Raw genomic sequence first — 26,310 nt, forward strand, 5'->3', positions numbered from 1 at the left:
AAAGACAGCAGTATTTGATGTATCCTAGGCAAAGCTATTGTATTTTACAAATGATCAAGGCAGGTACTAATGAGTAAGGTTGTATAATGACTTACGACTTCATCCGCAAATCCACCAGCCAGGACAAGAGAATAAGCCCCATCATTACTTCGACCATGAATTCCACCAACATGGGGTCTGTGAACACCTGCTTCGCTCACCTATAAAACAATTGAAGAGTCTCAAAATACCTCTGAACAGTTAGTTAAGATACATTTACAAAATGCTTTCATATATATTATTGGTACCTAAAGAACGAAGTTCTCACAGAGTTCTATCTTTTGCTCTCTCATTTTAAATCTCCTCAAACACATCCTTTGGGTTCTGAGAATTCTAAAACTTATTGGGTAGAATTCTGAGTTGCACAATAACTAGTAAACAATCATCTTCTGTCTATTGGAACTTCCAGCTCAACTCAGCTAAAAGAGAACTATCAGCAGTCTGTATCGTTTCTCTCTTATTTCTAGTCTTGGATAGTGGCTCTGTTGCCTGCCTAGTTTGTGAAGTCAAAAATGCAGGAGTTATTTTTTAGCCCCATTCTTCTCCCTTATTCCTCAAACCCTTTTGGTTACAAGGATTGCTGATTTTACCTCCTAAATTTCTCAAATCCATCTACCTTTACTTCCACTGTTCAATATTAGTTTGAGTCTCAGTTTAAGTCATGAATGTTTACAACAGATCCTTTTTTACTGCCTCTAGTTTTGCTTCTTCAAACCCATCCTATCTATCACAAACTGGATGATTCTTTTAAAAACAATTCTGCTTTTGACATTAAGTGGTCACATAGTATTAAACCCAAGTCAACATGATTTATTACCCTCTAAATATGGCTCCTATCTATTTTTCCTAGCCTTATCTACAGCTTCACCTTCAAGGAACATATATGCCTGAGCCAAAACTGCTGAATGTTACCCAAACATGTTATCCATTTCTACTTTACTCATTTCTACTTCAATGGCTGACTGCTTTTCCCCTCGTATCTTCATTCCTGCCTCACTGAAACAAGTACCACTTCTTGGTGAACTTCAAATTCCCTGAGAAAGGTATTGTAGTTCATCTGTTTGTCATACAATTGGGTCTTTAAAAATTTTTTTTGGTAGAGACAGGGGTCTCACCATGTTGCCCAGGCTGGTCTTGAACTCCTGGGCTCAAGCAATCCTCTTGCCTCAGCCTAACAGTGTTGGGATTACAGGCATTAGCCATCATGCCTGGCCAATACAATTTTCTTAGTAGAGTAAAAGAAGCTGAAATTCAAGCTTGCACAAGAATTTGGGGTGGCGGGGAAGGCACTTTAGAAGCTTTTAGAAGCCAACAAGAAGTTGATAGCAACAGAACCTGGAAAGGTTTTGGCTTTTGAAATACCTCAGCAAAAGGGACCATTTGATTGCCCCACCTCATCAACCCTGGCAAAAATAATCTGTTTTTCCTAAATCTTCCCTTCTTTCTAAATAGCAAATCCATCTCACTAGTTGCTCAGGAAAACAACCTCATAGTCATATTAGACTATATAAGGAGGCTTTCGGAGTTTAGAAAATAAATATGTGACAGACAGGTATATGAAAAAAAAGCAAATAAAAAATAAGGTGATTAGAAATACACAAAGTGTATTTTAACTATATTTACAGTATTATATTCTATTTGTATACAATATTTTATTGTATTTATAGATCCAAAGTCATAATAACCTAAACTTTGAATACCGTTTCAACCGAAATTATAATACAACTATTGCAAAGATAAGAGAACACAGACAGTATTAAACTAAATGTTTCATCTTCCACAGAAAAAAGTTAATATGGCCGGGCATGGTGGCTCACACCTGTAATCCCAGCATTTTGGGAGGCCAAGGCGGGTGGATCATCTGATGTTGGGAGTTTGAGACCAGCCTGACCAACATATGGAAACCATGTCTCTACTAAAAATACAAAATGAGTTGGGCGTAGTGGCATATGCCTGTAATCCCAGCTACTTGGGAGGCTGAGGCAGGAGAATTGCTTGAACCCGGGAGGCTGAGGTTGTGGTGAGCCGAGATTGTGCCATTGCACTCCAGCCTGGGCAACAACAGCAAAACTCCGTCTCAAAAAAAAGAAAGAAAGAAAGAAGTGAATACAACTAAAAGATGAATTTTTAAAAAAAAGTATAAACACATTATTTATTAATAGAAGTAAGAAGGTAGGGCCAGGCACAGTGACTCACACCTGTAATCCCAGTACTTTGGGAAGCTGAGGCAGGAGGGATTGACCCCAGAGACTCAAGATCAGTCTGGGCAACATGGTGAAACCCCGACTCAAAAAAAAACCCACAAAAATCAGCTGGGTGTGGTGGCGTGTGCCTGTAGTCCCAGCTACTCTGGTGGCTCAGACTAGAGGACGGCTTGAGCCCAGGAGTGGGTTGTGATTACGGCACTACAGCCAGGGACTGGGGAGGGGCGGGGGGGCGGGTGGAGGGGAGAGGGGGAGGAGGAGGAGGAGCAGCAGGAGGAGGAGCAGCAGCTGCCACCGCCAAGCCTATAATCCCAGTGCTTTGGGAGGCCAAGGCTGGAGCACTGCTTTAGGCCAGGAGTCTGAGACTAGGCTGGGCAACATAGCATGACCCTGTCTCTACCAAAAAACAAAACAAAACAAAACACAGCCAGGCATGGTGGTATACGTCTTTACATCTTTAGTCTTATCTAGGTGGAATGATCACCGGAACCCAGAAGTTTGAAGTTACAATGAGCTGCAATTGCTACTGCACTCCAGCCTGGGTGATAGAGCAAGGCCCTGTCAAGACAGAAAGAAAGGAAGGAGGGAGGGAGGGAGGGAGAGAAAGAAAGGAAGGAGGGAGGGAGGGAGGGAGGGAGGGAAGGAAAGGAAGGAAAGGAAGGAAAGGAAGGAAGGAAGGAAGGAAGGAAGGAAGAAAGGAAGAAAGAAAAAAGAAAGAAAGAAAGAGAAAGAAAAAGAAAGAAAAAAGAAAGAAAAAGAAAGAAAAAAGAAAGAAAGAAAGAAAGTAAATGCATAGAAGACAACTAAAATTTTTATGTGGCTGCCTCTGAGAAACAGAAAATAATGATTAAGCTGGGCGCAGTGGCTCACACCTGTAATCTCAGCACTTTGGGAGGCTGAGACGGGTGGATCACCTGAGGTTGGGAGTTCGAGACCAGCCTGACCAACATGAAGCAATCCTGTCTCTACTAAAAAAACAAAATTAGCCAGGTGTGGTGGTGCATGCTTGTAATCCCAGCTACTTGGGAGGCAGAGGTTGTGGTGAGCCAAGATTGTGCCACTGCACTCCAGTCTGGGCAACAAGAGTGAAATTCTGTCTCCCAAAAAAAAAAAAAAAAAAAAAAAAGCGAAAAGTAGGGCATGTTTTTAAAATATAAATTATTTACTAGTATTTAATATATACATAGCTTTTTAAGTCATTTTTATGTATTACAGTTGGCCCACAGGTTCCACATCTGCCAATTAAAGAGAGTAGAAAATATCTGGGGAAAAAAATAGATGGTTGTGTCTGTACTGAATCTGTCCAGACTTTTTCTTGCCATGATTCCCCAAACAATACAGTGTAACAACTATTTACACAGCATTTACGCTGTATCAGGTATTAATAAAAAAGTATACAGGAGGATGTGCATAGGTTATATGAAAATACTGCACCACTGTATAAAGGATTTTTTTTTTTTTTTTTTTGAGACAGAGTCTCGCTCTGTCACCCAGGCTGGAGCGCAGTGGCATAATCTTGGCTCATTGCAACCTCGGCCTCCTGGGTTCAAGCAATTCTTCCGTCTCAGTCTCCCGAATAGCTGGGATTATAGGCGCTCGCCACCACATCTGTCTGATTTCTGTATTTTCAGTAGAGATGGGTCTCACCATGTTGGCGAGGCTGGTTTCGAACTCCTGGCCTCAAGTGATCTGGCTTCTGTGGCCTCCCAAAGTGCTGGGATTACAGGTGTGAGCCACCACACAAGCCTGAGCTTGTGTGCAATTTGAGCATCCACAGACTTTGGTGTCTATGGGGGATCTTGGAACCAATCCCCACAGATACCAAGGGATAAGTATATGTTATCTAAATTTTATAATTATATTAAAGGTCTGAGTACCAGGGCCATTCAGTATAAAACTTAAAGCCAGGCCGGGCGTGGTGGCTCACACCTGTAATCCCAGCACTTTGGGAGGCCGAGGCGGGTGGATCACGAGGTCAGGAGATTGAGACCATCCTGGCTAACACGGTGAAACCCCGTCTCTACTAAAAGTACAAAAAAATCAGACAGGCATGGTGGCGGGTACCTGTAGTCCCAGCTATTCGGGAAGCTGAGGCAGGAAAATGGTGTGAACCCGGGAGGCAGAGCTTGCAGTGAGCCAAGATCACACCACTGCACTACAGCCTAGGCAACACAGCGAGACTCCATCTCAAAAAAAAAAAAAAAAAATTAAAGCCACGCTTAATTAATGTTCAGAATCCTAGGTGTAATTGGAAATGGGAAATTATTTTATTCTCGGATTAGCTGGCACTTCCTCACCCAATGTCTTAGCATTTGTTCAGGAGGATAAATCCCAAAGACAACACCTGAAACAAGCTTAGAGTTCATCGACATTCAATGAGAAATTGCTACACCATTCAAGTTTAATATTTCAAATGCTAAATTTTTGCAAGAAAGGCTGTTTAGAAAGCTTAACAATTAATGCTTACTACCATAACTATAACAGAACAGTAAAAACAAAGTGATGAAAATGCATAGCTAATGCCCAATTCTGTGATGTATGTTCCTTTATTAACCTCCAGGAAGAGTATACCCATCCTAAAATAAAATCTTTCATTCTAACAAGTCAATGTCACGTGTTAGGGTCACTTACAATCAACAGACATTAACACTGCTATAATCTGATAGCCAATTTTCCCTTTTCAACTAAGCCAATGTTAAAACATACCTGAACTCTAAATCTCCAAGTTGATCCAACAGGAATACCAGGAATAGGTCCATAATGATTAGAAGGGACAATAGTACATTCTCTCGTACGACCAACACAAGCCATTCCCTACAAGTCACAAAACAAACTTTGAGAAATTCATTATGTTAGATTTTAATGAAAGCCCTTAATTCTGAGATGTGAATAAAACAGGAACCCAGCTGTTTATGTAATTTAAGTACCACTGATATTAACAAATAATGATATTGTTTAATCTTTTATACCATTACTACTACTGGTATCAAAACATTATATACTATAATTGCTACTGGGAAGAGGAATTTCTTCTTTACCCTGCCCCAGTCTCTCCGGCTTTCAGTACTAGCTGATGGCATCTTTGCTTTCTTTTTACTCATCTTGAGTCTTTCACCAGCCTTTACAACTTCACTGGAATCAGTTTTACAGGAAGGACAATACCTTTAAAAGAAAAAAAGAACGAAGACATTTTCACAATGCCATATTAAGGCTAGTAACAGAATATTAGCCCTCCTAGGTAAGAGCAAGTTTTAAGATGTATTATTTGGTATACATTACAGAGCTTTAACTGGCATTAAAATACTAAACTTTTCAAAATATTTACATGGTTAGGCTGGCTTTTAAAATATCCTTGTCATTCCTTTAGATAACTTATAAATCCTCAAATTCAGTTAAAAACTCAAAGCTATGAGATTCAGAATGATACCATGAACTCTAAACTTTTCACTAACCCTGAGAATAGAAATTTGAAGTTCCTGTCATTAAAACAAAAGTAGCTAGATCTTCCTAGAACATTCAACTGTGTAACAGATACATCTCCCCATCTAAACTGGTTATTAGAATTCCCAGAAGAAAATGGTAGTTTATATAACAAGTATACATGACTTCAAGGATGTTTGTTTATATTAACCTTATCGTTAGCTTCATTTTAATTCCTTGTGCTTGTTTGTCCTTTAGCCTATTTGTAATTGATTACCCTACTATAACTTGTATTTCATAAACTACCTTGAATCTTTTCTAAAAAGCAAGGTATATGTCTACAGAATAAGATGAGGCTATTCTTACGTCACCAAAAAAAGGAAACTTTAGGAATACCCTAACAAAGATCTAATGGCCACCGCCCAATTAATCTCAAATTTCTTTGCCCATACTTTCTATTTCACAATTATCTATTCTATGTAGCTTTTAGAAGAAAGAATACTATGCCCACAAGTCAATCCAATTATGAGATACTTTGTTGAACACTACAGGAGACAAAAATTTAAATAATTCAATCCCTGATCCTGAGCAAATTAAGTTTGAGAAGGCACTAAATACTACGAATTAAAGTCCTTTCTAGTTGGAAAATCAGGAAGGCTTCCAAAAATAAACTGTCCTAAAGACAAGCTGTATTTTATCCAATGGGCTCATCTTTATAACTAACTTTATTAAAGATTCTATGATTTAAAGCAAGTATTATCTGTTTGATGAGAAAATCAGTGCACAGGTTAAATATCCAGACAACATGATTTGGAGAAGCAGAAAAGATTTAAGATTAAGGAGTTCCAGGTGAAGTGAAAGACCTTGATACGAATGTAGAGATATGCTCCAGAGTAATACAAGACACTCTTCTAATTATATCATCCTAAAGTCATCTCTGGGATTGATTCACTCCTTCAGCAGGTTTGTTCAGAACCTCCTATGTGCAAGGCACTATTTTGGTGCTGGGGTTAAAAACGTTTGTACATAGTAGTTAAGGAAAACCAGTACATACAAGGAAAGAATTCCAGAAAGTGTTAAGTGGAAATACATCAGGGTTATGTGTTAAGAGTGACTAGAAATGATATGCTTCTTAAAGTAGATAACCCAAGAAAAGCATTCCCGGCAAAGAAACAGTTAAGTGCAAAGGTCCTGAGGCACAAAAAGAAATGGTATGCTTTGAGGAAGATAAAGGTGGGTAGAGACCAAGGTTAGTAAGTAAACAGGCTAGTGATAAGCAACCGAAGTCAGAGAGTAGACATGGGCCAGGTCATAAATGGTAAGGGCTTAGATTTTTATTCTAAGTGAAATAGGAAGACATTAGAGAGTTTCAAACAGACAAATGATCTAATTCAGGCCTTTTTAAGCTCACTCTGCTGCTATGGGAGAAAGGATAGCACATGAAGCAAAGAGACTAGTTAGATATCTGTTACAGAAGTTCAAGGAAGAGATAGTTGTTTGGGCTGGGAGATGAGAATGAAGAAACATTAAGAACTGTCAAAATCTATTGATGTAGAGTATGTGAAAGAACAAAAGAACTGAGGATGAAGTTTAGCTTTTTGGCATAAAATGATTAGTTTTTGGCATAAAATGAAGTTTAGCTTTTTGGCATAAAATGATTAGTTCTATTTAATGAAGACTAGGGGAGGAGCAGGATTTTAGGGAGTTTGTGGAAATCAAGAACTCCATCTGGACTAATTTTGTGATGCCAGTCCACTAAGCAATTGCACATAGGAATATAAAGCTCAGGGGAAATTAGAAATGAAGACATAAATTCAGAACTATTAGCTTCGTATTTAACATCTCATAATTGGATGAGATCATCTAGGGAACAAGCATAGTTCCCTAGCATAGAAAAGAAGTGGATAGTGCTTTGGGGGTTAGGGTGGGGGGGCTCTGAAATCTGGTAGGTGAAGGGAACCCAGTAAGAGACTAAGAAGGAAAGGCCAGTGAAGTAGGTAGAAAAATGGGATTATATGATCTCAGATCTATAAAACAGAGTAACCAGCTAAGCAGTTGAGTAAGGAATGAGAACTGACCTTTAGGTGTAGACATAAAAAGTGTCTGTGAACCTGACATAAGCAGATACAGTGGAAAGAAAGCTAGACTGGAGTGCAGAAGTATGAACAGGAGAGGAAATTGAAACAATTAGTAGAGATAGCTCTTGAGAATCTTTGCCATGAAAGAAGCAGAGAATGGGGTAGACAGCTGGTGGAGAAATGGGATCAAGGGAGGTTTGTGTGTATTTTGAAAATTCAAGAGATTCTAGAATGCTAATGAGAACGATCTGGTAATGGTAACTTGGGAGAGGGATTAACTGAAGAAGTGAAGTTTCTGGAAAGACTATGGAACTGTAAGAGCAGGTGAAAGAGTTTGTATTTTAGAAAAGCAGAAATATGTCATCCACTGAACAAGAAGGAAGGAAAATATGAGATTTCAGAAGAAACAGTTATTAGTGATGGTAAAATTCAGAGTGTGATCATATAAGGTAGTAGTAGGAGGTAAAAGGAAGAAGATATATCCTTTTCCCCTTTCTCTCACCTCTACAGCCTCTGTCATAATACAGCAACAGCCTTCCCAACAGGTTAGGGAGAGATCAAAAGGAACAATCTATTTTTCACAGATACCAATTACCCACTTGTGACATCAGTTATTTCTGACTCAGTCGTCCTTAAAAATGCTCAACAGTAGCAATATGGCACACAGTTTAAAAAGAAAAACCCTCCTCAACATGGTATTAAAAGGATTAACTTTGGACACATTTTTCCCAGTCTCTTTTCTGATAACTTCTTTTTGTAGTTATCACTATGCCATAAGAGAAGAACAGATTTTGGCAAGTATAACTGGAATCTTCTTCGATGTATCAACATCACAGGATCAAATACAGTAATCATATAAACTGCTTTGTTAGTGTTTAGTAAATGCTAAGTACTATTATAGACCATAACAAGGATATCTAGCATGGTTGGGGGTAGAGGACCATCCATAAAGGATAACCAGAGGAAATCACATTTAACTGAAAAGCTGAAGGATTCGTATCATCTTGAAGTTAAGCAAAGAGGATAATGCTTCCAAGATAAAAATATGGCAAGTGTGACAACCTGGAAAAGAACATGGCTTACTTAAGGAGTTTAAAGATATTTAATCTGGCTAGAGTGTAGAGTATTTGGGGAAATGAAAGAGGAAAGTGGTAAGAGATACAGGCTGGAGAAGCAACTAAATATCACACTAAATATCACTCCTGTAAGGCAACATAAACCCTCTGAAGCAACGAAGCAACACAATCAGATTTGCGTTTTTGAATGAACACAGACTCTATTATCAGAGAAGAAACTGAAGGGATTAAAAAATGGAGCAAGAGATGGTTCAGAAGTTGTTACAGTAATTGAATAAAGCTATGAATGCTAAGTAACCCCTGGTCATAACATTTTAAGCACTTTTATATTATGTATCTTTAGAAATCTACTTTTGGTGGTTCAAATACATATTTCATGTTTAATTATTTACATAGCAAGAACAACAACAACAAAAACCTGATAATCATACCAGTATTCCTCTTCTGGGACTTTATCCAAAGGTGGATTCAGACAGTAAATATGATAAGCCACATTACATTCATCACACAGAAGCTGCATGTTGGGTTCATGTTTCCCACCACATACACGACAGGAGCAAGAATGGCATTTCTTATCTGGGTCTCCACCACACAGGTCACATTCAGGGTCATTTCGCCCTATTAAGAACAAAATTATAGCAAGCCTAGTCTTAAAACATTTTTTGTATCTATGAACCGCATAAAGAAAAGTATGTGGAAACAGCATTATTTTTTATTTTTTTATTTTTTTTGAGATGGAGTTTTGCTCTTGTTGCCCAGGCTGGAGTGCAATAGCGTGATCTTGGCTCACTGCAACCTCTGCCTCCCAGGTTCCAGTGATTCTCCCGCCTCAGGCTCCCAAGTAGCTGGGATTACGGGCAGGCGCCACCATGCCTGGCTTTTTTATTTTTTAGCAGAGATGAGGTTTCTCCATATTGGCCAGACTGGTCTCAAACTCTTGACCCCTCAGGTGATTTGCCCACCTTGGCCTCCCAAAGTGCTGGCACCCGGCCAGCATACAGCTTTTTTTTTTTGAGACGGAGTCTCACTCTGTCACCCAAGCTGGAGTGCAGTGGCCGGATCTCAGCTCACTGCAAGCTCCGCCTCCCAGGTTTATGCCATTCTCCTGCCTCAGCCTCCCGAGTAGCTGGGACTACAGGCACCCGCCACCTCGCTCGGCTAGTTTTTTGTACTTTTTAGTAGAGACGGGGTTTCACCGCATTAGCCAGGATGGTCTCGATCTCCTGACCTCGTGATCCGCCCGTCTCGGCCTCCCAAAGTGCTGGGACTACAGGCTTGAGCCACCGTGTCCAGCCAGCATACAGCTTTTCTAATGAAAAGAAAGGAACCAAAAAGAATAATCAAGTGTGAGGCTTTAAAAATAAATGCCTGAGGCCAGGCGTGGCTCATGAGGTCAGGAGTTCGAGAACCTGGCCAACACAGTGAAACCCCATTCCTACTAAAATTACAAAAATTAGCTGGGCTTGGTGGCAGGAACTTGTAATCCCAGCTACTAGAGGCTAAGGCAGGAGAATCGCTTTAACCTGAGAGGCAGAGGTTGCAGTGAGCCAAGATCATGCCATTTTATTCCAGCCTGGGAGACAAGAGCAAAACTGTCTCGAAACAAAAAACAAAAAACAAACAAACAAAAGCCCCACCATGAATGAAAAGACCTAGAATCTAATTCTATCTCTGTTACCAAATGTTTGATATCAAGCAAGAAAAATCTGTAAAATGAAGAGGTACAGCTGCATTCTAACCTTCTAATGTTTATATAAGCCTCATTTATTACCTCCCAGAAATTCAAGGCTCAATCAGCACTATAATTCTAAGACTTTACTTGTGTAAAAATAAATCTCATTATTAAAAACTAAACGTGGGTGGCTAACAAAATTACAGAAACAGGCTTTTTCTTTGGACAGAATCTATAACAGAGGAAACAACAGGAAATCCATCAACAGATAAAAAGACAATGCGGTATATACAGATACAACAAAATATTATTCTGCCATAAAAATAATAGAAACCTTTCATTTACAACATGGATGAAACTCGAGAACATTATGTTAAGTGAAAGAAGCCAAGTACAAAAGGACAAATGTGACATGTTCTCTTTCATATGTGGGAGCCAAAAAAAATTGATATTGTGCAGGTAAAGAATAGAATGATGATGGTTATTAGAGGCTGGGAAGGGAAGTGGGGCAGGGGATAAAGAAGGGTTGGCTATAAGGTGCAAAGATACAGTTAGAAAGAATCACTAAAAGAACAGATTTGGAATGTTACCAACACACACAAAAAATGATAAATGTTTGAGGTGATGAATATCCCAATTTCCCAGATTTGATCATTACACATTGTATGCCTGTATCAAAATATCACATATACTCTTTAAATAACTACAACTATTATATATCCATAATATTTTTAAAATAAAGAATAGCAATAAAATACCAAGATAATATATTTCTTCAAAAATAACATTTTATCATTTGGGAAAAATTCATTACAACAAAATGAATCTTAGATCAAAACTGTTGTCTTGAAAATAAATTTGTATGGTCTACACTTTTATACTTCCAAGTTATTCACTGACCAGTACAAATAAAGTTCAATAATGTACAACACATACAGTCTAAGCCCAAAAACAAAAATCCATACTTAAAAACTTTCCATCTGCAAACGAAAGAGGATGGGCTCCAGGTTTCTCAATCTTGAAGATTTCATCTACAGATATTATCTTGCAATCATTTAATGTTCCTTCAGAACCCCTGTTTAAAAAAGGAAGAAAGGTTAACTTCTGCCAGCAAAATCTAAGGTATATAAACAAATAACAACTAAAAGTCAGTTTGGAATCTCACTGAAATCTGCCTATCTATAAACTGAGATTAGAGCTATTCCAATCATTCTGAACTATTGTTTTCAATAGTAGGAAAAGTCCATAGTGATTAGTTAACATAATATGAGAAAAAAAAATACAGGCTTCATTAGTTTATCCGGTAAGAAGTAGCTATCTTGTAAATTTAAAGACTGGGTAAAATGGTATTCTGTCAATTACAATGGAAGATTTAAATAATTTCCTGTTACATCTGTGTAATATTAAACCTTTCTATCAAGAAATAAGGTATGTTTTCTGTTAGTTTTGTCCTTTGGTAGAATTTTAACACTTCTTTTATGTAAGCAATATATTTTCATATACTTTTGTGAAAATGTAATTACATGGGATAATTCTGTAGAATTTATTTTAAAAATCTAAAAAAAAAAAATTTCCAATAAATAAAATTTCTAGGCAAAAATAAGATACCCTTTTCATAAAGTCTTTCATACTAAACCATACTTGTCAGACTCAATTCATATTTGTTTGTATACACTTCTTCAAAGTTTCCTACATGGGTGTGGATTTGTACATTTCTCCATTTATTTATTTGTTTGTTTATATTATTTATTGAGATGGAGTCTCGCTCTGTCACCTGGCTGGTGGTGCAATCTCGGCTCAATGTAGCCTCCAACTCCTGTGTTCAGGCAATTCTCCTGCCTCAGCCTTCCAAGTAGCTGGGACTACAGGCCTGCACCACCATACTCGGCTAATTTTTTTATTTTTAGTAGAGACAGGGTTTCACCATGTTGGCTGGGCTCATCTCCAACTCCTGACCTCAGCTGATCTGCCCACCTCGGCCTCACGAAGTGCTGGTATTACAGGCATGAGTCACCACGCCCGGCCTATTTCTCCTTTTAATCTGTTGGCTTTTGCTTTATTAGGTATAGATTTAAGAAGGCTACATCTTATTGAGTAGCTTATCTCTAATAATGCATTCTGAATCAAAAGTTTACTTTCTTTTGGTTAGCACTTGCTTGAAGACTTTTTCCATCCTTCCACCTTTTTTAAAAAAACTTTCAATGTCAAATATATACAAATGCAGAAAACTCCATAAATGCATAGCTTTGAACCAATTATCAATATACACATCCTTTGTGACCACCAACAATGACAGAAGACAGAGGAATATCAACTGCCTCAGAAACCCTTACCTTGTCCCCTCACAATGACAACTTCGTGTCCTTCCAAGAGTTATATTTACCTTAATTTTTTTCATCATGTCACTTGTCTACCTCCCTAAAACAGTTTTGCCTGTGTTTGAAAAGTCTCTAATCTATAAATCCACATGCCATCCCTTTCCTCCTTGAAATCTGTTAACAATTCCAACCATTTGTCCTAAAGTGTTTCTCACAGTCTTGATTTTTGATATTTGCATTCCCAAAGTATGGTTCAAACAGTTTTTCCTGTCATTCATATTTCTTGTACATTGGTAGTTGATCTGGAGTGTAGGTCAAAAATCTTTAAATAAAGTTTTATTAGAACTTAGTTATGCCATTTGATTTTTGTATTATCTATGGCTGGTTTCATGCTGTAACAGCAGAGTTGAGTAGTTGTGACAGACCATCTGGCCCCCAAGTTAAACTATTTACTATCTGGCTCTTTACAGAAAAAAAAATATTGCCAACTCCTGGGCTAAAGACTCAGTCTCAATCAGATTTAGGCTCATTTTCTTGGTAAGATAATTTCATAGGTCTATTTCCATCAGGAAGCACCTAGTTATTTGTCTCTTTTCCTCTCATAATGGCAGCTACTAATGCTCAATGCCTACATTAATTCATTGGGGATTAGAAAATGTTGATATTCCCATTCTATCATTCCCTTCTCATCTCATTTACTTGGCACAATTTTATAGAGAAATGACCTCATTAACTAGTTGGTGACCCAGTAGTATAGCTCATATAACAAAGATAAAATGCTGATTCAGCAGTTTTAAAAACAAATCATTCTCTATCAACTTCCATGGTGACAAGTTTTTTTGTGTTACTATAAACTCATGGATTTAAATATATTTGGTATGTCTCAACCAACTGTATTTTTCTTATCAATGTTCAAAACTGTCTCATCTTTGACCAGTGGGAGCTTCCAGTTGACTCTCAAATCCTTCTGACAAGAACTTAGCAGACTTTGTGGGATTCCTTATTTGCATGACAAGATATTCCAGGTTCATCTTGCACATTTTCTGCCCCCAGCGAGGAGTTTCTTTCAGTGGGAAAGGTATTTTGAGACCATAGTTAGGCACTAGGAAAGCTTACTACAACTGGGTTGATTACTGTTTGTAGCCTATAAATTTTAAACATACACATTAATATACACACTCAAACACAGAACATCTCATGAGTTCATACTAACAATTTGTATTCAAATTCAGGGCTAAAGAATATTTACTTTATTAAAAAATTATGTATCTTTGTTTCTTTTTCCCCCAACCAGAAAAATTCTAGTTCTTAAGGATACCAGAATTAAACACTACAAATACTCCTTTGCTTTATCCCACATTACATGCAAGACATTGTTGCCAGCTGTCAATTAATGAAAATAGTTTAAATTTTTTGCATATATTCCTTCCATTTTTTAGTTATAATGTAGCTGTGTCAGGTCATAAAGCCAGTACATACTACACTTTCTCCTTTATGTTCAATTAGTCCTGGTTCTAAATGCAGAAATATTTTAAATATTGAGCACAACTCTTTATTTCAAATTATCTTCAGTTATCTCGATTGTTTGAACCTAGTTCTCCTGAATATTCCTTAGGAAGGCTTCATCAGAACAATACTCCCGCAGTTCTTTAAAGTTAATGACAGTTTGTCTATAGCTGTTATACTAAAGGCTACTTTGGCTAGACTTAAAATCCTTGGCTCTCCTTGACTCATGCTTTTCTGGAATGTTTTCCTTGTAAGTATGTTATACTGTTCCTTACTTTCTCACTCTAACTTCACATAAAATTTAAGATCAATCCTTTCCTTTTGCTTATTTTCATCAATTTCCTGAACCCTTTAAAGGGTCTAACTTCACTTTTTGCTAGCAGTCATAGATCACACTTTTTATTATTATTATTATTATACTTTTAAGTTCTAGGGTACATGTACACAACATGCAGGTTTGTTACATATGTATACATATGCCATGTTGGTGAGCTGCACCCATTAACTCGTCATTTACATTAAGTATATCTCCTAAATGCTATCCCTCCCCTCTTCCCCCTCGTGACAATAGGCCCCGGCATGTGATGTTCCCCTTCCTGTGTCCAAGTGATCTCATTCCCACCTGTGAGTGAAAACATGCAGTGTTTGGTTTTTCGTTCTTGCGATAGTTTGCTGAGAATGATGGTTTCCAGCTGCATCCATGTCCCTACAAAGGACACAAACTCATCCTTTTTTATAGCTGCATAGTATTCCATGTTGCATATGTGCCACATTTTCTTAATCCAGTCTGTCACTGATGGACATTTGGGTTGATTCCAAGTCTTTGCTATTGTGAATAGCGCCGCAATAAACATACGTGTGCATGTGTCTTTATAGCAGCATGATTTACAATCCCAGTGATGGGATGGCTGGGTCAAATGGTATTTCTAGTTCTAGATCCTTGAGGAATCACCACACTGTCTTCCACAACAGTTGAACTAGTTTACAGTCCCACCAATAGTGTAAAAGTGTTCCTACTTCTCCACATCCTCTCCAGCACCTGTTGTTTCCTGACTTTTTAATGATCGCCATTCTAACTGGTGTGAGATGGTATCTCATTGTGGTTTTGATTTGCATTTCTCTGATGGCGGGTGATGATGAGCATTTTTTCATGTGTCTGTTGGCTGCACAGATGTCTTCTTTTGAGAAGTGTCTGTTCATATCCTTTGCCCACTTTTTGATGGGGTTGTATTTTTCTTTGTTGTAAGTTTGTTTGAGTTCTTTGTAGGTTCTGGATATTAGCCCTTTGTCAGATGAGTAGATTGCAAACATTTTCTCCCATTCTGTAGGTTGCCTATTCACTCTGATGGTAGTTTCTTTTGCTATGCAGAAGCTCTTTAGTTTAATTAGATCCCATTTGTCAATTTTGGCTTTTGTTGCCATTGCTTTTGGTGTTTTAGACATGAAGTCCTTGCCCATGCCTATGTCCTGAATGGTATTACCTAGGTTTTCTTCGAGGGTTTTTATGGTATTAGGTCTAACATTTTAAGTCTCTAATCCATCTTGAATTAATTTTCATATAAGGAGTAAGGAAAGGATCCAGTTTCGGCTTTCTACTTATGGCTAGCCATTTACTAAATAGGGAATCCTTTCCCCATTTCTTGTTTTTTGTCAGGGTTGTCAAAGATCAGATGGCTGTAGATGTGTGGTATTATTTCTGAGGGCTCTGTTCTGTTCCATTGGTCTAGATCTCTGTTTTGGTACCAGTACCATGCTGTTTTGGTTACTGTAGCCTGGTAGTATAGTTTGAAGTCAGGTAGCGTGATGCCTCCAGCTTTGTTCTTTTGACTTAGGATTGTCTTGGCAATGCGGGCTCTTTTTTGGTTCCATATGAACTTGAAAGCAGTTTTTTCCAATTCTGTGAAGAAAGTCATTGGTAGCTTAATGGGGATGGCATTGAATCTATAAATTACTTTGGGCAGTATGGCCATTTTCACAATATTGATTCTTCCTATCCATGAGCATGGTATGTTCCTTCATTTGTTTGTGTCCTCTTTTATTTCACTGAGCAGTGGTTTGTAGTTCTCACTGAAGAGGTCCTTCACATCCCTTGTAAGTTGGATTCCTAGCTATTTTATTCTCTTTGAAGCAATTGTGAATGGGTGTTCATTCATGATTTGGCTGTCTGTTATTGGTGTATAAGATTGCTTGTGTTTTTTGCACATTAATTTTGTATCCTGAGACTTTGCTGAAGTTGCTTATCAGCTTAAGGAGATTTTGGGCTGAGACAATGGGGTTTTCTAAATATACAATCATGTCATCTGCAAACAGGGACAATTTGACTTCCTCTTTTCCTAACTGAATACCCTTTATTTCTTTCTTCTGCCTGATTGTCCTGGCCAGAACTTCCAACACTGTGTTGAATAGGAGTGATGAGAGAGGGCATCCCTGTCTTGTGCCAGTTTTCAAAGGGAATGCTTCCAGTTTTTGCCCATTCAGTATGATATTGGCTGTGGCTTTGTCATAAGTAACTCTTATTATTTTGAGATATGTTCCATCAATACCAAATTTATTGGAAGTTTTTAGCAAGAAGGGCTGTTGAATTTTGTCAAAGGCCTTTTTGTCAAATGCCTTTTCTGCATCTATTCAGATAATCATGTGGTTTTTGTCTTTGGTTCTGTTTATATGCTGGATGATGTTTATTGATTTGCATATGCTGAACCAGCCTTGCATCCCAGGGATGAAGCCCACTTGATTATGGTGGATAAGCTTTTTGATGTGCCGCTGGATTTGGTTTGCCAGTATTTTATTGAGGACTTTTGCATCGATGTTCATCAGGGATATTGGTCTAAAATTCTCTTTTTTTGCTGTGTCTCTGCCAGGTTTTGGTATCAGGATGATGTTGGCCTCATAAAATGAGTTAGGGAGGATTCCCTCTTTTTCTATTGATTGGAAGAGTTTCAGAAGGAATGGTACCAGCTCCTCCTTGTACCTCTGGTAGAATTTGGCTGTGAATCCGTCTGGTCCTGGACTTCTTTTGGTTGGTAGGCTATTAATTATTGCCTCAATTTCAGAGCCTGTTATTGGTCTATTCAGGGATTCAACTTCTTCCTGGTTTAGTCTTGGGAGAGTGTAAGTGTCCAGGAATTTGTCCATTTCTTCTAGATTTTCTAGTTTATTTGCGTAGAGGTGTTTATAGTATTTTCTGATGGTAGTTTGTATTTCTGTGGGGTCGGTGGTGATACCCCTTTGTCATTTTTTATTGAGTATATTTGATTCTTCTCTCTTCTTTATTAGCTTAGCTAGCGGTCTATCAATTTTGTTGATCTTTTCAAAAAACCGGCTCCTGGATTCATTGATTTTTTGGAGGGTTTTTTGTGTCTCTATCTCCTTCAGTTCTACTCTGATCTTAGTTATTTCTTGCCTTCTGCCAGCTTTCGAATGTGTTTGCTCTTGCTTCTCTAGTTCTTTTTTTTTTTTTTTGAGACGGAGTCTCGCTCTGTCGCCCGGGCTGGAGTGCAGTGGCGCGATCTCGGCTCACTGCAAGCTCCGCCTCCCGGGTTCACGCCATTCTCCTGCCTCAGCCTCCTGAGTAGCTGGGACTACAGGCGCCCGCCACCGCGCCCGGCTAATTTTTTGTATTTTTAGTAGAGACGGGGTTTCACCGTGGTCTCGATCTCCTGACCTTGTGATCCGCCCGCCTCGGCCTCCCAAAGTGCTGGGATTACAGGCGTGAGCCACCGCGCCCGGCCCGCTTCTCTAGTTCTTTTAATTGTGATGTTAGGGTGTCAATTTTAGATATTTCCTGCTTTCTCTTGTGGGCATTTAGTGCTATAAATTTCCCTCTACACACTGCTTTAAATGTGTTCCAGAGATTCTAGTATGTTGTATCTTTGTTCTCATTGGTTTCAAAGAACATCTTTATTTCTGCCTTCATTTCGTTATGTACCCAGTAGTCATTCTGGAGCAGGTTGTTCAGTTTCCATGTAGTTGAGCAGTTTCTTCCTAGCCTCGATGGTCTTTACACTTTGGCATGTTTTTGCAATGGCTGGTACCTGTTGTTCCTTTCCATGTTTAGTGTTTCCTTCAGGATCTCTTGTAGGGCAGGCCTGGTGGTGACAAAATGTCTCAGCATTTGCTTGTAAAGGATTTTATTTCTCCTTCATTTATTAAACTTAGTTTGGCTGGATATAAAATTCTGGGTTGAAAATTCTTTTCTTTAAGAATGTTGAATATTGGCCCCCACTCTCTTCTGGCTTGGAGAGTTTCTGCCGAGAGATCTGATGTTAGTCTGATGGGATTCCCTTTGCGTGTAACCCGACCTTTCTCTCTGGCTGCCCTTAACATTTTTTCCTTCATTTCAACTTTGGTGAATCTGACAATTATGTGTCTTGGAGTTGCTCTTCTCAAGGAGTATCTTTGTGGTGTTCTCTGTATTTCCTGAATTTGAATGCTGGCCTGCCTTGCTAGATTGGGGAAGTTCTTCTGGATAATATCCTGCAGAGTGTTTTCCAACTTGGTTCCATTCTCCCCGTCACTTTCAGGCACACCAATCAGACGTAGATTTGGTCTTTTCACATAATCCCATATTTCTTCAAGGCTTTGTTCATTTCTTTTTACTCTTTTTTCTCTAAACTTCTCTTCTCACTGCATTTCATTCATTTGATCTTCAATCGCTGATACTCTTTCTTCCAGTTGATCCAGTTGGTTACTGAAGCTTGTGCATTTGCCACCTAGTTCTCGTGTCATGGTTTTCATCTCTATCAGTTCATTTATGGACTTCTCTGCATTGTTTATTCTTCCATTCTTTTTTCAAGGTTTTTAGTTTCTTTGCACTGGGTATGTAGTTCCTCCTTTAGCTCTGAGAAGTTTGATCGACTGAAGCCTTCTTCTCTCAACTTGTCGAAGTCATTCTCTGACCAGCTTTGTTCCATTGCTGGCAATGAGCTGCGTTCCTTTGGAGGGGAGATGCGCTCTGATTTTTTGAATTTCCAGCTTTTCTGCACTGCTTTTTCCCCATCTTTGTGGTTTTATCTGCCTTTGGTCTTTGATGATGTGACGTACTGCTGATGGAGTTTTGGTGTGCGTGTCCTTTCTGTTAGTTTTTCTTCTAACAGTCAGGCCCCTCAGCTGCAGGTCTGTTGGAGTTTGCTTGAGGTCCACTCCAGACCCTGTCTGCCTGGGTATCAGCAGCGGAGGCTGCAGAAGACAGAGTATTGCTGAACAGCAAGTGTTACTGTCTGATTCTTGCTCTGGAAACTTTGCCTCAGAGGAATACCCAGCCGTGCAAGGTGTGAGGTGTCAGTCTGCACCTAGTGGGGGATGTCTCCCAGTTAGGCTACTCAAGGGTCAGGGACCCACTTGAACACGCAGTCTGTCTGTTCTCAGATCTCAAACTCCGTGCTGGGACAACCACTGCTCTCTTCAAAACTGTCAGAAAGGGACATTTACATCTGCAGAGGTTTCTGCTGCTTTTTGTTTAGCTATGCCCTGTCCCCAGAGGTGTAGTCTACAGAGGCAGGTAGGCCTCCTTGTGCTGCGGTGGGCTCCACCCAGTTCGAGCTTCCCAGTGGCTTTGTTTACCTACTTAAGCCTCAGCAATGGCAGGTGCCCTACCCCCAGCCTCGCTGCCTTGCAGTTAGATGTCAGATTGCTGTGCTAGCAAGGAGGGAGGCTCTGTGGGCGTGGGACCCTCCCGGCCAGGTGTGGGATATAATCTCCTGGTGTGCCATTTGCTAAGACCCTTGGTAAAGCGCAGTATTAGGGTGGGAGTTACCCGATTTTCCAGGTGTTGTGTCTCGGTTTCCCTTGGCTAGGAAAAGGAATTCCCTTCCTCCTTTCGCTTCCCAGGTGAGGCAATGCCTCGCCCTGCTTCAGCTCTCACTGGTTGGGCTGCATCTACTCACCAGCACTGTCCGACACGCCCCAGTGAGATGAACCCAGTACCTCAGTTGAAAATGCAGAAATCACCATCTTCTGTGTTGCTCACGCTGGGAGCTGGAGGCTGGAGCTGTTCCTATTTGGCCATTTTGGGCGCCCCCCACCAAATTACACATTTCTTGGATAAACAGTCAAAATTCTGGAGGCTAAAATCTAATCTGATAGAAGGCCAATCAGTGGCAGTCTGGGACCAATTCTACAGATGGTAGCGGTAACTGTAATGGGACCCAAGGGAACTTTTGGGGGTGATGAAAACATTCTGTGTTTTGATTAGTGGTGACATGTGTATATCCATCTGTCAGTGTTCACTATATTTAAGACACACTTAAGGTAAGTACACATTACTGAATGTAAGTTATACCTCAAAAACAATTTTAAAAAGACAGCATGGAAGCTTACTTACTGAAATCTTTCGGCTGTATTCTCCTCCCCTATTTCTAACCGGACCCCTTTTTCCTTTGTCTCTATTCTCCTCATCCTACTTAGTGTGGATCCTATTCCCACCAGTTTCTTCTCAATATGGAGCTTTAGTCTTGGAATGGAGTTTTAGCTGACCAATTTAAAGAGTTTAAAGAGTACTCTAGTCCCTTCAGATCTTACTACAAACTGCTTGTACTTAATCATACTGGGGTGGGTCAGGAATCTGGGAGTAGCTTAGCTGGATAGTTCTGGGTTCAGATCTTTCATGAGACTGCAGTTAAGCCATTGGCCAGGGGTGCAGTCTCATGTAAAGGCTCTACTCAGGGAAAATAAAAAAGCTGCCTGAATAGCCTCATCACATGCAGCTGGCTTCCCTCAGAGGAAGTGATCCAAGAGGGTACACCCAAAATGGAGGCTGGTATCTTTTTAAAACCTCATCTTGAAGTGCCATAGCATCACTTACACCATATTCTACTGGTCACAAAGAGTCACCCTAGTAAAATATGGCTGAAAACCACATGAGGGTGAGTATTAGTAAGCAGGAATCATTGGGGGTTACCTTAAAAGATGGCTACCATAGCTGCTATTTTCAAATTAGTTTGCTGAACTAATTCATTATTTGGAATTCTTGGGCGCAACACACATTTCTCTTGCATAGCCACTGATACTACACAGGTCTTGAAACTTTCCACTGTTTATCCCACCAGCTATTTTGGGGCTTATGATACCATACCATCCTGTTTCATTGTAGATGTTGTTCATGAGTTTGTGAATTAGATAATTTAGTAATATTTTGTTCTATATTACCACCACATTTAAGGAGATCTGAAAAGTCTTTGCTATTGACATCTTCTTATAATCCCAACTATCCATCTCTTTTCAACTTCTGTGACTTTATATTTAAGGAGTCTTTCTTAAGAGTAGTATGTGGATTTTTTATTTTAATCTACTTTGTTGATCGTTGTCTTGAAATGCTTTACTCACACACAGTTAATATAATGGCTGATACAGCTGTGTTTGTTTCTGCCATTTTACTGTATGTTTTCTACTTATCTGCTTCTTTTAGTCACAATTGCCTTCTTTTGGATTAGACTAATATTTATTTTTTCATTTTCAGTGTATTAATTTGTTAAAAATCTTTTATTTTTAGTAGTTGCACTAGAGATTGGGCTGTGCAAACCTGATATAATCTACTTTAAATTTTACTTTCACTACTTCCCCAATGATGCCAGAATCTCAGAACTTCATTTATCAACCCCATCTTCTGCATTACTGTTGTCAGGCATTTTTTCTATGTATTTTTTAAAGTTCACTATTTTAAAAAATAATTACTTATACTTACTCATACATTTACCCTTTCCCTGCTCTTAATTCTGTCCTATATTTCCATGTTTCTATCTGGAATCTCCTTCCTCCCACTTAAATAACTCCCTTTATTATTTCTCCTGGTGCCTGTCTGTTGGTGAATTCTTTCAGGTTTCGTTTGATAACATTTTTATTTTGGCTTTATTTTTGACAGGTATTTTCATTTAAAATGTATTTTAAGTTGGGAATTTTTTTATTTTATTTTTTGAGATGGAATCTTGCTGTCACCCAGGCTGGAGTGCAGTGGCACGATCTCAGCTCACTGCAACCTCCACCTCCCAGGATCAAGCAATTCTCCTGCTTTAGCCTCACAAACAGCTGGGGTTACAGGTGCATGCTACCACACACAGCTAATTTTAAAATTTTTAGTAGACACAGGGTTTTGCCATGTTGGCCAGGCTGGTCTTGAATTCCTGACCTCAAGTGATCTGCCCGCCTCGGCCTTCCAAAGTGCTCGGATTATACAGGTGTGAGCCACCGCGCCCGGCTGGGAATGTTCTTAAATTAGTATTTTCACATGCCATTCCACTGTCTCCTAGCTTAAATTGCTTCTAATAAAAACGTGGTCATCTTCCCTGTGTTTTTATCTTTAGTTTTTAGCATTCTTATTTGTGATATACCACTGTGCATTTTCTTTATATTTATCCTGCTTAGACTTTAGAGAACTTCTTTGACCTGGACTGATATCTTTAATCAGTTATATTTTCAAATACTGTTTTCACTCTACTCTCTTCTTTAGGAACTCCATATATACACACACACACACACACACACACACACACACACACACACACACACACATATATATATATATTTTTGAGACAGAGTCTCGCTCTGTTGCCAGGCTGGAGTACAGTGGCGCAATTTCGGCTCACTGCAACCTCCACCTTCCGGGTTCAAGTGATTCTCTTGCCTCAGCCTCCCGAGTAGCTGGGACTACAGGTGCCTGCCACTACGCCCGGTTAATTTTTATATTTTTAGTAGAGACAGGGTTTCACCATGTTGGCCAGGATAGTCTCCATCTCTTGATCTCGTGATCCACCCGCCTCGGCCTCCCAAAGTGCTAGGATTACAGGCATAAGCCGCTGCGCCCGGCCCTTATTTGTTATTAAATCAATTTAACAAGGTCTTACTTTCTTACTATAATTCTCAGTTCTAAAATCTCCATATAATTATTCTGTGAGTTCCAATTCTCAGTGGACATTTACCATGTTTTCAGCATATTAATCACAGTTACTTTAAAGTCTCTCTGATAACTGGAATTATCAAGATCACCTAATGGGTCTATTCCTATAATTGGCATTCCTTCTGTTTTCTGATTATGTGGTGCCATCTTTTGGCAGAATGGCGTTTTTGGCTCCATCATGGAGCCAAAAGCTTCAGATATTATCTTATGTAAAGGAAAGTTCAACCTTCCTTCTGCTGGTGAGATACTGTGGTGGTTTGACATTTAATCAGCATCTAAGCTGAGTCAAGGCTGGTTTACAGTCTTGAAATAAGATTTAGTCTACCTGCATGCCTAAGCTATACAATTTTCTTTTCTTTTCTTTTTTTGAGACGGTGTCTCAACTCTGTCACCCAGGCTGGAGTGTAGTGGCATAATCTCGGGCTCACTGCAACCTCTGCCTCCCAGGTCTAAGCGATTCTCCTGCCTCAGCCTCCCGAGCAGCTGGGGTTCCAGACGCGTGCCATGACGCCCGGCTAATTTTTTATATTTTTAGTAGAGACGGGGTTTCACCATATTAGCCAGGATGGTCTCGATCTCCTGACCTTGTGATCCACCCGCCTCGGCCTCCCAAAGTGCTAGGATGACAGGCATAAGCCACCGCACCCAGCCAGCCATCCAGTTTTCAAACTAAAAGACCCACATATTCTGTGGAGCCATTACACCAGTTACCCTAAAATCTAGTGTATGCCTTCTAAGACTGCTGAAAATGCCACTTCTTACTTACGTTTCCAACCTCTTGCCCAGCAGAAGTCCAGTATTCAACCAAAGCTGAAAGCAGGCCATATGCTCGAGGCATCCCAAATATCTGCCAAAAGCTCTACTGATTTCTCTTTCCATCTGACTCCTAGCTGCTCTGAACTAGATTTTACACTGCATCCAGAATTAGCAGATTCCCCAGGGACAAAACACAACTACAAAGCTACCTGCCTTCTGAGATTCTTACCTCTCCAGAGACATACCCACAGTGGTTCTCTTTGATTCTCTCGTGCATTCAAAGAATGACTTTCATCAGGCTATTCTAGTTGTTTTAGCTAAAAGCACTAATCTACTGCCAGCTGTCCCACCCTACCTGGAAACAGGTGCTTTCCATGTACTACTTTAAGTGATTCAATAAATGTCACAAATTCAAGGCCAAAGTCACTTTTTCACTTATTTACCATTTTTGTTAAAGGCTATCAAGACATTCTTTATGCACAAAACACCATTGATCATAATAAAAACATGCATATAATCAATTCATTCCTCAAGAAATATCCTATTTCACTGAATCTAATGGGCTGATAATTGTAAAACAATTTATGTGCTACGAAAAAGAAACTAGACTGAAATAAGGCAGTCTAAGAACTCCCAAATAAAGCTGGAACACCAAATGATAATTGGCAACTATAAGACACATTATGTAATTTCAACTAAGAAAAAAAGACTGATTAGGTGTCTAAGGAAGACCTTCAAATAAAGCTTAGACACCAACCTGTTCTCACAGTTAAAGTGAGAAATAAGTCACCTTGCAGATAAAGAAACATTCTTGTTTCAATACTGCCACTGGGTGTAATGGAAAAAAAGCATTCTTCAAGAATTAAATGATAAGCTAGGATTCAGTCCGGTTCAGAGACCTGAATTCATGCTACCCATGTGGTCTAAAAAGGCTCAAACAGAGAATTTAAGTTAAAGTTAAATTGCACTCGCAAGTGACTGGTAAACAAGCAAATTCAAATCTTCGAAAGAATTCAACTTCAGTCAGCTCAACAGCAATTTTAAGATACATTTTTATTTCAGAGATGTTAAAATACAAAAACAAACCTATTGTCTCGGAATCTACGAAATACCGTACTGAAAATCTACTGTAACTAGTGCCTAGAACAGGGCCTGGCACACAACAGCAAACAAAAACAAAGCATTAACATTCCAGTGGTGTGGCAGGCAGAACAATGGGCCCCAAAGAGGTTCATGTCCTAATTCCAGGAACCTATAAATATGTTACCTCATATGGCAAAAAGGACTTTGCACATTAAAAACCTTGAAATGGGAAGATTATCCATGCAGATCCAATATAATCACAGGGGAAGGGGAGGCAGAAGAGAGAATATGAAGGGGATGCATCCACAAAAAGAATTGTAAAAGAGATGCAACACTGTTGGCTTTGAAGGTGGAGAGAACAGGTAATAAGCAAAGGCATGTGGGACGCCTCTGAAATATGGAAAAGGCAAGAAAATGGATTCTCCCTTAAGAGTCTACAAAAATGAACATATCCCTACTGACAATGATTTTTGCCTAGTGAAATCCAAATCCATTTAAGATTTCTAACCTCCAAACTGTACTATGATTTATTGTTTAAGATACTATGTTTGTGGTAATTTGTTGTAGCAGCAATAGGAAACTATACAAATGGGGTCATAAATAAAATAAAGAATTCAGAAAAAAGAGTAAGGGAGAATTTAAATAGCTTATGTCTGGTATGTATGTGATTTTAAAAAGGGTGATCAAGAAAGGTCACTCTGAAGATACTTTTGAGCAGAGAACTGAAATAAGAGACAGAGTAAGCCAAATCAGTATCTGCGTAGGGGAGAACATCAAGTACAAAGGCCCCAAGGCAGGACAATGTTTGCGTGACTGAGCAACACACGGAGGCCAGCATGGCCGAAGAACAGTGACCTGTGACTTATAACTTGATATGCATATTAAGTATGTATCCTGTAAGAATGGCTTAGTAAGTATATCACTATAGAAATTTCTTAAGTATGAAAAAAATTTGGTAAATAAACTCCATAAAAATGACACTAAACCTAAAATGTATCTATAGATTTTTCTTTTTTTTTTTCGAGACGGAGTCTCGCTCAGTCGCCCAGGCTGGAGTGCAGTGGCGCGATCTCCCCTCACTGCAAGCTCCAGCTCCTGGGTTCACGCCATTCTCTTGCCTCAGTCTCCCAAGTAGCTGGGACTACACATGCCCGCCACAACGCCTGGCTAATTTTTTTTTTTGTATTTTTAGTAGAGACGGGGTTTCACCTATTAGTCAGGATGATTTCAATCTCCTGACCTCCTGATCCTCCCGCCTCAGCCTCCCA

At 39.3% G+C, this 26,310-nt stretch overlaps 1 protein-coding gene across 24 annotated transcripts in view; it reads right to left on the minus strand.

Moving 5' to 3' along the window:
- Positions 1-26,310, minus strand: part of UHRF2 (ubiquitin like with PHD and ring finger domains 2) — a 98,962-nt gene that overhangs the window by 20,367 nt on the left and 52,285 nt on the right. For all 24 annotated transcript variants that reach the window (XR_012424724.1, XR_012424723.1, XR_012424722.1 and 21 more), the window contains 5 exons: positions 11,455-11,564; positions 9,249-9,435; positions 5,282-5,405; positions 4,950-5,057; positions 96-200 (listed from right to left, as the gene is read on the minus strand). Coding sequence is in view for 8 of the 24 variants with exons in the window: in XM_074017513.1 (XP_073873614.1) it covers positions 96-200; positions 4,950-5,057; positions 5,282-5,405; positions 9,249-9,435; positions 11,455-11,564 (634 nt within the window). In the remaining 16 variants the exon portion in view is untranslated. The remainder of the gene's footprint in view (positions 1-95; positions 201-4,949; positions 5,058-5,281; positions 5,406-9,248; positions 9,436-11,454; positions 11,565-26,310) is intronic.

This window comes from Macaca fascicularis, chromosome 15 (genome assembly GCF_037993035.2).
Source record: "Macaca fascicularis isolate 582-1 chromosome 15, T2T-MFA8v1.1".
In the NCBI taxonomy this organism is placed as follows: Eukaryota; Metazoa; Chordata; class Mammalia; order Primates; family Cercopithecidae; genus Macaca; species Macaca fascicularis.